A 15000-nucleotide genomic window follows, 5' to 3' on the forward strand; every position below is an offset into this window, starting at 1 on the left:
AATTCACTTCAAATAAAAACTTTAAATTTCTAAGTGGCAATTTAAAATTCTGCATTGGCACCTTATTTTGCCACACAGCTCTTAAAATTATAAATTTTGCACTTCAAATTTGACAAATAGCTCATTTGAAACGTGAGCGTTCAGATTTGATACTAGACATTTCAAATATGCACTTGAAACTTCAATTTGAAACTTGGTGATGCAAATTTGACACTTGGAACTTAAAATTTGAGGCATGGCAATTTTAATATGATATTTTGCACTTTAAATATGAAATTCAGAAATCGGAATATTACACTTGAAAATTTATATGGCACTTCAAACTTGATACTTAGCCCACTTGAGGGCACGCTTCAAGTTTGATACTAGACACTTCAAATTAGACACTTGAAACTTCAAACTTGAGCATTTGAATTGAATTTAATAAATTTGAAGTGAGGGTGTCAAATTTTAATAATTGTAGTTGAATTTGATGTTCTAAATGTCAAATATGAAGTGCTAATTGCCAAATTTAAAGTGTAAAGTGTTAATTTCGAAGTTTGAAGTGTTTATTTTGAAGTGAATTCAGCAAATTTTTAATGAGAGTGCCAAGTTTTAATAATTGTTGTTAAATTTGATGTTTAAATGTCAAATTTTGAAGTGCTAATTGCTAAATTTAAAGTGTAAGATGTTAATTTCAAAGTTTGAAGTATTTATTTTAATTCAAAAAATTTGGATAGAGGTTATCAAATTTCAAGTGTTTAGATAAAATTTTGTTTCAATGTTTAATTTGAAGTGATAAGTATCAAATTTGAAGGGCCAAATATCTAATTTAAATTTCTGAATGTCAACCTTGAAATATATAATGATACTGAAGTGAAGAGTCAAATTTGAAATTCATGTGTCAAATTTGAAGTGCCAAATGTCTAATTTGAAGTGCTGAGTAGCAAGTTTGATATGATTAGTATCAAATTTGAAGTACGAAGTGTCAAATTGATATTCGAAATGTCAAATTTGAAGTGCTAATTGTCAAATTAAAAGTGCAAGATATTAATTTCAAAGTTTGAAGTGTTTATTTAGAAGTAAATTCAATAAATTTGGAGTGTGGGTGTCAAATTTGAATTGTTTATATGAAAACTGATGTTCCAATGCGATTTAAAATTTCATGCACTTTTATATTTATTTGGGTTTATAAATTTACATATTTTGAGTAGTTTAAAATTATTAAAAGTTATGTCTGAATTTTTTTTAAATCTTAACAAACTCGATATATTCACAAAAAAGTGATAACAAACTATAGACTCACAAAAAGTTTTTTTTTAACTATTTTTGAACACAACTTGTATTTTTAGCTTACATTCTTTCCCTCAGCTCTCGCTCTAACTAGACAAATCTGATGTAATTTCTACAGTTTCAAGAGCAATAACTTATCATTTAAATCGATCGACTTGTAATAATCAACAATATTGTTTATAAATATTTACAGACAAACACAACACACACACACACACAACCACATATATATATATATATATATATATATATATATATATACACATATGTATATATATAAATTTCCATACACGTTCCATTTTTTTTTACAAAAAAAACCTGATTGGACGATAAAAGTTTTGCAAGACTGTTATAAAAGAGGATCGAACTTCCGCAAAACAAACAGTCGATAAGTCGATCTATAGTGACGTATCATAAATATTTATTTTTCACTAAAAGTGTTTTGTTTATAAAATTATAAAGGCAACCACCATGGCTCGTTTTATGGTGAGTAAAAAATTAAAAAAACTAGTGATGTATGGCTTCGTTGCCTTAAGGCAAATTGCTGGAACTTCCCGTACCGTAATGAAATATCGAGAAATTTTAAACGTTTTTAAATATATTATTGAAAATACAGTAACTTTCATTATTTTTTTGCTATCTTGTTATATCTGAGCAAATCAAATGTAAATCATAAATCATAAATCAATTTATCCCCAGAAACATTAACAATCGTCATTTTATTTAGAATTCAATTCAAAAAAATAGTTTAGTTGCCTAATTTACACAAAATTGAAAATAATTCGCATTTGCAAATAATCTGTACGACATTTTCACTTATACTGTGCTCAGCTTGGCGGCATTTTCACATTTTTCAAATAGTTTCCACAAATTGTGAAAAAGTGCTCCAATCCCTAAACAGTCTAAACGCACTTGGTAAACATTTGTACCAGAGTGGCGCTTAGACTGTGCTTAGCCTGGGTAATTTTTTGAATTTTTGATCCAAAATTACAAAAATTTTTTTGAAAAAAAAATAGATGCAAAAACTTTTTTTTTTCCAAAAGCAATATTTTGTCGAAAACAAACAGAAAGTGCTTTGAATCATTTAAATCGGACGCTTAGTTCTCTCAAAAACTGCCTTTCTTGTAACATTTAGCTCTGTAACTCCGAAACCGCTGCGCCTACCTTTGCCAAAAACTAATAACGAATGCTTTTTGGATCATACAAATAGATGATCCGTTCTCTCAAAAACTCGATTTCTATTTCTGCACTCTTTGCTCCAGATCTCCGTAACGACTGGACCTGCCTTTGCCAAAAAGTAATCTGCATATTTCCCTATTAATAGCGATCGAATGTTTTTTGAACCATTCAAATCGGTTGATCCGTGCGCCCGAAAACGTAGACTATAAAAAAGAGTAACTAGATGGTAGAAATAGAAAGTGTAATTAGTGATAATAACTGGATAAAAATATAAAGAATATTAATAGACAAGAAATTGGAATTAACAAATGTATAAATCATTAGTCTTGTTAGGTAGATATACAATTCACACCTTTCATTCTCCGGATTTAGTTTGAATTTTGATATATTGGCTGATTTGATACTTCTCCTAAACGGTTATTCGGATTTGATAAATCTTTCTGAACACACACACACACATTCATTTGCTTCTGAGATATGCCCTTAAAAATGTTCAGAAACCTCTAAAACGTCGAGAAATGCAAAAATTCCATTTTCGATTCTCGGCCCAATTACTAGAACTACCCTACGGAAAGTTAATAAAAAGTTTTTTTAATCATTTTTTTTTAAGATTGCTTATCCCTGGCGGTTTTGATCGTCGCCGTAACCGCCACTCCATACGGAGGCAGTGGCGGCGGACACGGCTCCGGGCTTGACTCCGGTTTTGGGGGGCACGGAAGCCGCGCAGTGGCGGACTTGGAGGCAGTAGTTTTTCAAGTGGTAGCCACGGTGCGGACTTGGAGGCGGAAGCAGAGGCCATGGAGGCCTAGGCGGGTTCTGGAGGTTTGGAGGCCAAGGAGCCTTGGTGGAGGACATGGAGGCATTGGAGGCGACATGGAGGTCACAGTGGAGGACGTGGTGGACATGGCGGCAGTTAGTATTTTATAATATATATATATATAATATATATATATATTACATATCTTAATATATATAATTTTAACGTCAAACCTTACGTCCGCTATGGACGCCTAAAATACTGAACTGATTTAAAAATTTGTTTTGCTCACCGTGTGCATATAGATCCCATTTAGGACATGGGGTATATTAAAAGTTTCAATTTATGCCGAATATTTATTTTTAGTAATTTCAATAATGTTTGTCAAGTGAATCGTAGAATCAGTTTGATCTTTTCTGAGAAACAGTACAAACAGTACTGAAACAGTACAAAAGAACATTTGTTCTATGATTATATTGTAATATTTGACTGCATCTGTTTATACGCTTTTCTAATTATAAGTGAGTCCACTTGAAGATTATATATTATATCTGCTAAAAAAATTAATAAAATATTATGTAGCATTATGTTGCCAATTTTGAAACTGATGGAAAGTTATTGATGGAAAGTTAGAAAGCATATATATTTGTGAGATTCCTGAAATTTATTTTAATTAAATATTAATAGTATTGTTTATGAAATTAAATGTGGTTGACTGAATTTCAATTTATTAAATATATGTTTCATGGTCAGGGGCAGTAGCGATAATTAAAATATAAATTAGTTGGAAACGAATAAACACAGGAAAAAAAAAAACAATATTTAAAATATATATTATTACTGATAAGAAATATAGTACAAAATAAAATATCAATGAATGAAAGTTATATTAATTGCATACTATAAGTATGTAAAACATATATACATTATAAAAAATATACTATAAATAAGCATTTAAAGCATAAATATTAGTCAGTTCGCTGGGCATGCCACATAACAACATAATTTAGAAAGTATTATCGACTTTTATTTCGTAAATCAAAAATGAATGAATTAATCAAAAGCGCGGTATTATATATCAAAATCTTGAAACTGTAAATGTGCTAATTGATATAAACAGAATCAGTTTGATTAGGTTGGTTTCTTGCAAAGACTATTATTATTATCCAGGAACATTTATATGTGACGTGCTTTGCAGTGGATAAACTATTCATATGTTTCTTGTTAGCTGCCCCTTTCACTTACATACCAATTTGCAATCAATTAGTTATTTTCTACGACATATTTTTTATGGCAAACAACGTTTGCCGGGTCAGATAGTATATATATATATATATATAATTCTTGTTGTGAAGTAAAACGAATATTGTAAAATATATATAGGCCTGTGGAAAGTGGTTTAATTATGAAAATTATTTTCAGGTCATTACTAGATACAAAAGACAACAAAATGTGAACCCTCTGCCAAATTTGCTTGGAATCTGTGATTTCCGTTACTTTATGCCAGCCAGAAATATAATTAAAAATATTTGTAATTAACAAATGAATTAATTATGTTTTTTTGTATAATTTGTATTTGTAAGTTTGTATAAGTAAAAATTTAAATAATAAAAATAAGTGTTTTATTATATACTAAAAAATAAGAGATTTTGTTTTTTTAACTTCCGTAGGGTAAGTTATTGTATCGTCCAAAAATCGAAATTGACAATTTCTGCATTTCTTCACGTTTTGAAAGTTTCTGAACATTTTGGCATACCTCATAAATCAGAAAAAATCTATCAGAAAAAATGGTTGTATGTGTGTGTGTGTGTGTGCTTTGTATGTCCGCACTTTTTCGGGCGCCAGGATCAACGATTTGAATGATTCAAAAAACATTCGATCCCTATTGATAAAGAGATGTGCTGATTAGTTTGGCAAAGGCAGGTCAGCCGTTACGGAGATAGATACGGAGCAAAGAATGCAAAAATACAAATCGAATTTTGGGAGAACGGAGTATCCGATTTGAATGATCTAAAATTCTAAAACACATTCAATTTGTAATGATTGGGAGAAGAGGTCATTAGTTTTTTAGTTTTTTAGTAATTTTTGCCATTTATTTGTACAATATTACTATATTTTTATTATCATTATTAAAATTCCTAACAAACTTGGGAAAGATTTATCAAAATCCGAATAATCGAATAACTATTTCACAAAGATTAAAAAAATTACAAGACTAAGACTATATAACAAATAAAAATTTCAATACATACCGAACCTTGAAAAAAACCCAACACACAAAGTTTAAAGACATTGTTTTGTAAAAAAACAAACCAATAAAATAAAATAATAAACTTAGAGTTGAATAATAAAATTATGTAGTCAGTCACGTGTTTAACAAATTGTAAAATTAAAACGAATGCCTTTTAGAAACAATGGGGTTCACAAATGCTGAATCAGGGTCGAATTCTGGGAAATACTAACTGGTTGGTAGAAATGTGAAACAAGAATGTAATCTTTGTCGTTTTTTTTTTATAAATGTATGTGAATATATATAAAAAACTTCTGTACGGGTGTATGATTTGATACTGCTTCTAAACGATTATTCGGATTTTGATAAATCTTTTTAGAGTTTGTCAAAATAAATTTAAAAAATTTAACGAACGATAAAACTATAGTAATATTGTAGAAATAAATGGCAAAAATTACAAAAAGCCACTTATCATTGTTTAGCTGAAATTATGAGCCTAGATAATATTAGCTAGTATACAAGAAAAATGTAATTTCTACATTATTATTGCCGAAAAGCAGCTGAGATGTGTCAGTAATTAGAATAATATAAGATACAGTCGACAGTATATGTTTGGCATATGAAATTATATAACTCAGTTTAATAAATAACGCAATGAATAAAAAATTGCATACATACATTATTTTTTTAAACTTAAGCGTGTCGCATTTTGCTTAACTTTACTAAATTATTTAGCAATACAAAAAAATATTTCTATTTATTGAAAAAATGATTTAGAATTTTGTTTCATGTGTCAAAAATTCATTTGTTTGGCATTGGATATGGAATATTTAGCAAGTTGATCTTGGATTGAATAGGCACATATGAACTGGATTTTACAAATTAATTCACCAAGATTTGAATATAAACAATAATGTTGATTAAGTTATTAGTAAGAACAAGGTACTTTAGAGATTAAAATTGCCAAAAGCAACTGATATATCGTACGAGGTTATGAAAATTTTAGGTTAAATTATTGAAGCAATCATGTTTTGTTGTAAAATCAGGTGTGATATTATTCTTTTACTGCAGATACTATATTATTTTTATCTGAATTTCTTATACTGCATTTTTGCTAAGACCATAAATAAATCACAAAGGCAGAACATCAAATAGGATATTAAAAAGTATAGGATAGAATACTAAAAAAATTGGAACTTTTGAATTGTACACGTGGGTACAGGACAACGTCTGTCGGGTCATCTAGTATATATATATATATATATATATATATATATAAATATGTGTGTGTATATATAATTGCAGTTTCTGCATCTCGTCACAATGCGTGTCGACAAATTAAAATTCCTCCGACCATAAAAATCTACATACAAACAAAACATCAATTATCATCTCCTACTAATTGATTTAATTAATTAGCACAAATCAATTGTAAGATTATCTTCATAATCATAAAAATAATCTAACATTGATATATATTTCATACCGCTTATGCATTTTTATTCAAACAAATAACAAATAAAATTGCATGCAATAATAATTAACCGATGAATAAATTTCGAGTCGAGGATAAGGTCACTTGTTTAATTTTTTCCTCTCTATAAAAACGCGAATGCATTAGGAATACATTAATAGTTTTGTTGCAATTGTTTAAACAATAATAATAAAAAAAAATAATATTAAAATTGTGAGAACATTAAGATGGATAAATTCGTGGTAAGCCTACAATTTAGTATTTAGTATAATTTACAAAACAAACAATTTTAATAACACTAAATATTATCATTACTTTTAATATGTCAATATTTATCCTTGTCGTTAATAATTTGTTAATAAATAAAAATTAACAGTTATCGCATCAGGTCACGACTTTTCAATCAATTGCAAATATTCCATAAACAAATTGCTAAGGTTAAATGATGGACTTTGTTCAAAACAAAAACAAAACATAATATTATAAATGATAAAATCAAATAATTTGTACTAGTAAAAATACATGATAAAAGTGTAGAAGTTGTCCAAAAGATTCGAAATGGAATTTATAACAAAATTTAGGAACCGACTCTGTCGCGTAATAGAAAAATGTTATGGCAAGGCCATGTTACGCTCCAACTTGCATACATTATGCTACTGAATCTTACTGAATACTATTTTACTGTGTAATAGGCTAAAGGACTGTACTGACCATCGGACTGATTTTGATTAAAGAAGAATTGTGAAATATCAAATTTTCGTAACAGATAAAAGGACTCTACTGACGAGAAAACTGATCTCGATGATTTCGATGAAAAAAATTAGTAAAATATTATATTTTGCAATCAATAAAAGGACTCTACTGACAAGCAAACTAATTTTGATCGACTTGGAAAAATAATATAGTAAAATATTACATTTTTGAACAAAGAAAAGGACTCTACTGACGAGCAAACTAAGTTTGATAAAGAATCTAATGGAATTTACGCTTTCTAACATACAAAAGGACTCTACTGATGAGCACACTAATTTTGATGGAGTTTATAGAAGATTCTTGTAAATATCAAAACTTCTTGAGAGATAAGAGGACTCTACCGACGAGCAAACTAATCTCGTTGATTTTGATAAAAAAAAATAGTAAAATACTATATTTTGCCATTAATAAAAGGACTCTACTGACGAGCAAACTAATTTTGATCGACTTGGAAGAATAATCTAGTAAGATATTACACTTTTCAGCAGACAAAGTACTAAGTAATATTTTTTTGAATGAATAAAAGGACTCTACTGACAAGCAAACTCATCGACTTGAAAAAAGAATCTAGTAAAATAATGCATTCGAGCAAACAAATTTTAATCGATCGTTTAGTACAGAATAGGAGATATGGATACCAAACAATAAAAAAATGTTATAAAACCATAAAATAAATATCGAAAAGGTATAAATACATATTACGTAACCCTGTACTATATTTTCCACACACACACACACACACACATTTACATCAAACAAAATCCTCTGTCGAAAACCAAATATGAGTCGAACAAAGTCGTACGATAATATTATGTATTGGTCGATCTAATTAATTTTTTTAATATCACTGATTTTTGTGTATTTATTAAACAAAATATATGTTATACATACATCTCAGTCAGACAAATCAAATTGTCTTGTGTAAGAAAATCCTTGTAAATATTTTTCGGTTTGATACGAGTATATTCGTATCAAGGTGTTAAGAATTTGATTCGAATTATTTGATTCTCTTTGTGACACCACTTTAATAGTGCGCTCTCGCTCTCACATACGACGCGAGAAAGGGACGAAGGAAGAAACAAAGTGGTGAGAAAAAGATTTTTTAAAAAAATATACAATGTGAGTTAAACGAGTACATATTTTTGTTAAAATTTATGTTAGAGCTTGCCTGTAATAAGTGGTTAGAGCTATGGGATTTGAAACAGGGGTCTAAGATTTGACACCCGACTTGGACAACCTGATATCAAACAGTACTAACATCGGTTTAATGTACGCAATATAGATAGCACCAATAAAAATTAATCAAAATTACAAAAATTGCGCTAATAAAATAAATAAAATGAGTTAGGTCAACCATTCGAGTTTCTACATATAAACACAATTAATAATCATAGAGTCCTTCGTTTCCTTTAACAATTTGCCACAAACAATTTTAATTTTTTTCAGACTTTTTTCCTACTGATGGCACTTTGTGTATGTGTCTTGTCGTTGCCTGAAAAACGTTACAGCAATGCCCACAGTAATGGAGCTGCACATTTGGACGAAGACACCAGATCTTTGGCAGAAATAGAAGGTAATAAGTGAAAATTACTACGAAAAGGGTAATTTGTATTACCCCATCTATTAATTTTAGCCAGTGAAAAAGCTCAAGTCGACTCCAACAAACGATTGAGACAAGAAATTTCCCATAATTACGCCCCAGACAAAAAATACGAGGTTGCCCAGATGGGTAGTAAATCAAGGGGCAGTATGAGACATCAAATTGGACGTCATACATCAGGACATCAAGGTAATAATTGTAATTTTTTTCGTCACATATTTATTGTTTCAAAATACAATCCAAAAAACAAATGTTTGTATCCAGTGTCCTTAAGCCCATCAATCTCAATCCCAAAATATGATACTGTCTCAAATGTCTAAAAAAAGAAAAACAAGACCACACAGGCCCGCGAGCTCACCCATAAAAAATTTGCTTCCGACGCCACTGTTTGTATCGCATAAATTACTCTCTCATAAAAAATTGGTTGTAAAAAATTCTGTGCTTAAACGTCTTTTGAATAAATTTTCTTCTAAAAAAGGCTATATTATGTTTTATTAATGTTCTGTAAGCATGGTTTCAAATAATTTATGATTTTTGGAATTATATTTTTTTATTTATTTTATTAATTTTTGGCAAGTTTCACCAATATAAGTTAAGTCGCAGTCTACACAGTCAATTATAGGAACCGAATTTTTACGATGTTTGATGTTCAAAGAAGTTTTATTATAGAAAATAACATTATTATGGTTAATACGTTTGTTAATTTTATTTAACAAGAACTTACGTCTATTATTAGTTATAAAATTAATTAATTTCAAAGGGTAAAGGTTATAACTTTTTATATTAACTTAAAATTATTGCCCCAAAATTTCTTTTCGGATAAAAGTATAAAATTAATTCTATATAGTATCTATTTTCATTTCACGTAAATATATTTTCATCGTGGGTGGTAAGAATGATAATCAATTATTTTTATACAAGGATATTGCATCCTTGCCGCACTCCTCTACGCATTTCGGTAAATCTTGTTTCTATCACTAATATAAATGAAAATTTACATTTTTGTTTCAGGAGGATTTTACGCCTAAACATGGATTCTGCACAAGGTGATAGTATGATGAATTGCCTATCGGAAAGTTGCTGATTTTTTTGTAAAAAAATATATTAAATAAATATTTAAAAAACCTAATTTTTAATTTTTTTCTTAATCTTTAATAGAGATATACTTCATTCTAGTTTTACTCTTTTTCCCTGTTTATATAGGCTATAGGAAGTCACAGGCAGTAGAGTTCATTTTTGGAAAAATTATTGAATTTTTCAAATGATTTAGTTAAAATATATAACTTCCAAAATAATATTGAAACCAAATAAATAAAGTTAAAATTACGGCAAAAATGTATTTAGATTTTATTTGAATAATATTAAAAAGTTATACAAATTAAAATATAATCATTTTACTAATTTCGCAAAGGAAAGAAATGCTAACTTTATTTTTTGGCATTACTTTTCAGTTTTTGGCAAAAATCGGCCAATTTTAGTGTTTGACACTGAAAACATTTGAACTATCATCTGCTAGAAATGTCAATTCACTTGAAATTTTAAATTAGCTGAAATTATGAGCCCAAATAATATTAAAATGTAATATACAAGAAAAATGTAATGTCTACATTATTGCCGAAAAGCATCTGAGATGCGTCAGAAATTTCTTCGTGATTAATTAAAATTATTTTTGGTAATAATATGGAAACTTATGTAACGAAAGAGGTCTTGGTCTCAATAAACATACTAAAATATTAGAGGCCTACGAAAAGTGGTTCAATTATAAAATTTTATTAAAGGCATACTCCGTGTACGAGTATGTAGAGTATTCGTTCTCCAATAAAGTGTAATATTTTCTCGAATTAAGGTTTTAAGGCAAAATGCCACTTACAACTAGTCTAATCGATTAATTCATAAATAGTTTCAGTAGTTTTTTTCCATCGTCACTTCCTGAAACCTAACTATTGCAAAAGTGCAAAATTTCTTTTCGCAAATTGCGAAATCGCTTCGCAAGCACAACTTTTAATTACATCTGTTAAAACATTTTGTTTACAATGTTTATTATATGAAAATAATAACAAATTATCAATACAGGGGAGAACTAGATAGATAACTCGATGTAAGTGGCATTTTGCAATAATGGATAGGAAATCGATATATTAATTAACAAGTACATGAGTTACTGTAGAGCATTGTCTCCAAAAATTTTTAATTTACACTTTTAATGAATTTGTATAAAACGAGTCTAAAGAAGTTTTACTTCAAAAATTTAAATTTTATATTTTATGGCATGTGGGGTATCGTTTGAAAGGTCCCGACAAGTAGAAAACGGTTTTTGTAAAAGCATGAGTATATAGTAATATAAACGTTATATATTGTTATTACAAAAATTTTATTGAATTTTAAATTTTATTAAATTTTAATAGATTTTAATAATTTTTTTTTTTTTTTTTAATTTTATTAAAACCCCGTTTAAAATGTTTAAGAGTAAGACTTCTGTAGCAAATATTAAAATTAACTATGTGATTTGTCCAAACATTTTACACTTTTAGTTAATTTTATTAAAAGAGTCTAAAAAAGTTTTACTTCAAAAAATTTAGATTTTATGTTTTATGGCATGTGGGGTATCGTTTGAAAGGTCTCGAAAACAATTTTTGTAAAAAAGACGATTGTAAATAATCGATAATAAATTGCTATTTCAATTTATAAGTACACTGAGTTGCTGTAAAGCGGTATAATGTGGAAAAATTTTCGATAAATATTTTAATTAATACACATTATTGCAAAACAAACACACACCTCATACATACACGTAGTATTTTCTAAAAGTGCGGTCGTTTCATCCAAATATCAAATAATTTTTATAATTAAACCACTGGTCTACTACAGCCCTACGATATTTTAGTATTATCATTAAGATCAGGAACTCGTATTAAATCATTTCAAATATTTTAATATTTATATCCATCTATGAAGTAATATCTTTACAAAAAACAGTGTCACAATTTTTAAGTACGCCTCTGATTTAAAATTATAAACAAAACCTACAAAAGTGCTTAATAAATACAGGTGTCTAGACAACAAAAAAATTGATTTAAAATTACAAGTTATTAAATTACAAATTAAAAGAAAGTGTGAAAATTTTAAAAGTGTGTGAGAAGAAATCCACTAGTTTTGCAAAATGATACGATTTTTGGTAAGTAAAACCATTTCTTTTTACTTAATATATATAATTAATTTTAAATATAATAATTGCTTTGCCATTACATCAATTTTAATTGTTTCCACATAATTGTAGCACGTAAATTTACCCTTGGGTTTAAATCTAGATAAGATTTATATAAATATATAATACAGAAAAGATAAACTTGATTGAGCGTATAAAAAATATTCTCAACTAAATCACAAAAATATATATAATATAAAAGTATATAATAAAAAAATTAGAGAATCAGTTCTTAAAAAAGAGTATTTAATTTGGACACAGTTAACCCTCTGTTGAGTGCGAAAACACTAAAACAGGGTAAAGCACATTTGTTCTGTGTCAAATATAGATAATTCTTGAATCGACATCCAGTATAAAATAATTTGTTTTGTTCTGTTCAAAAAACACCAATGATACTTTAATCGAAAAAGATATCACAGGCATAAAATATTTGACAAAAAATACAGAATCATCTAAGGACACTATGCAAACTTCTACTTAATTAAATCATATATATATATATATATATATATATATATACAGTGGCGTCGGAACCAAATTTTTGATGGGTGGGCTCGTTTTTTTTTTTTTTATTAGATAGGCAGCCAGTGGTCTCGTTTTTTTTTAGAGATATTTGCCCATATAATTTTTTGAAATTGATGGGTGGGCTGAGCCCCCCCATCAAAATTCATGGGTGGGCTCAAGCCCACACAGCCCACACGGTTCCGACGCCACTGTATATATATATATATATATATATATATATATATATATATATATATAATGCTATTGATGTTTACATATTTTAACTTTTCAAAACCTAGTACAATATTACATTTACTAAGAAATGTCCTAAGAAATTGCTTGAACATTAATGTATAAGACACAACTAATTGTGTTCTATTCATAATACATAATAAAAAACTTCTGATCATAAAAAAATGAAAGCAGTAATACAATTTGCTTTATATATGAAATCCATATTAAATGACAAAGACATTTTTATTTTTATTAAGTACTCAGAAGATTGCAGACTTATTTTCATTGCATTTGTGTAAATATCTTTTTATAAAGGTCAAAAGTGCAATTTTTCAATTAAAAAAATATTAAAGGCCAAAGTAATTCTCAAGCCTAAGATTAACCGATCAATTGTAACAACTAAATCTAATCAACGACATACCTCTAACCACCAATGTATTTAAAACATATTATTTTCCCTCAGCTTTGCATGTTCTTCTTAATATCAGCACCAGCCTACTGTGCCATCGATCACTTAGCCCACGAAGCAGCCCTTCATGCTCACCATCTGCACAACGAAGCCCTGGCACATGAAGCGAGACATCGGGCAGCTCTTCAGGCACACCATGCTCATATCCAAGCCCAGGCTGCACATCACAGGTAAAAGAATAAATGATTAGATAATAGAATATGAGAAATGCAAATTGGTAAAGATTTGAGGTTATGTGTATAAGAATCTAGTTGAAGATTTGTTGATAATGAAATTTTTATATCAAGTAAGATAAAATGAGATCGATTGAAGTTTAGTTGAAGTTAGTAATGAAATGTGACTGTATAAATATATATATATATATATATATATAATATATGTAGATATTGTTTGACACAATTTTAATCATTTTGTTAGGCGTTCAAGTTTCATATATAAATTTATCAAATTATCATTAGATATATAAGACGTTTTAACTGATTTTTACTACAATATTTTTTTATATTACTATTACAATATAGTTGTTAAATACAAACATATATTTTTGCTACAATATCAAGTGTATTAAAAATGTCCTTTCTGTTTTCTACAAGGCATTAACTTTTGACATTTTACTAACAATAATTCACTTTTACAACTCCAAATTATTATTACAATATATTGTTATGTTATTGTTAATAAATAAAACAACACTTACCTTAATTACGAACGCAATTGACAGCAAAATAAATAAAATATCACACAATTAAAATAACACGAACGTTTAACGTCAAAATTTGCAAGGACGAAAACATACATGAAGTTAGCAACAATTGCGGCTGGATTTTTAGCGCCAAGATGGTTAATTTTTGAAATTAATAAATTGGAAAGTATAATATTGTAATTATCATTATATATATATATATATATATATATAAATAATTTATAATTAATAAAAAGAATTGAATATTACTTACCACAAATCGTATCATGTTGCAAGATTTGTATGTTTCTGCACACACACTTTAAAAATTTTAATAGTTTCTTTTAATTTTTAATTTCAAATCAAATTTTTTGTTGTCTAGAAGATAAAATAAGATGAATTAGAGGTGGTATTAAACCTAGTAAGAAAATGTGCTTATAAATATGATAAATCAATTCTATTTAACACTTTTGGTTTATATATATATATACTTACACACTATTTTAATAACTTTGTCAGATATTCGTGTACCATATATGAATTCATCAAATTATCAACAAATGATCCAACATTTTGAAATCTTTGAAACACTAAATTGTTTCAAGTTACATATTTATATATATAACTTTGTAAATATTTAT

General features: G+C 28.0%; 2 protein-coding genes across 2 annotated transcripts in view; one reads left to right on the top strand and one right to left on the bottom strand.

Moving 5' to 3' along the window:
• The window catches only part of LOC113370319 (Krueppel-like factor 9), a 526951-nt gene that overhangs the window by 273537 nt on the left and 238414 nt on the right, over nucleotides 1-15000 (bottom strand). The gene's annotated exons all lie outside the window — the stretch shown is intronic.
• The window catches only part of LOC113370373 (glycine-rich protein 5-like), a 294863-nt gene continuing 281591 nt past the window's right edge, over nucleotides 1729-15000 (top strand). The window contains exon 1 of the mRNA XM_026611048.1: nucleotides 1729-1758. Coding sequence (XP_026466833.1) covers nucleotides 1744-1758 — 15 coding nt within the window. The 5' untranslated portion in view covers nucleotides 1729-1743. The remainder of the gene's footprint in view (nucleotides 1759-15000) is intronic.

The sequence above is a fragment of the Ctenocephalides felis genome, unplaced genomic scaffold (assembly GCF_003426905.1).
Source record: "Ctenocephalides felis isolate EL2017-DRISC unplaced genomic scaffold, ASM342690v1 CF-g0.4_SCAFFOLD_00845, whole genome shotgun sequence".
Taxonomy (NCBI): Eukaryota; Metazoa; Arthropoda; class Insecta; order Siphonaptera; family Pulicidae; genus Ctenocephalides; species Ctenocephalides felis.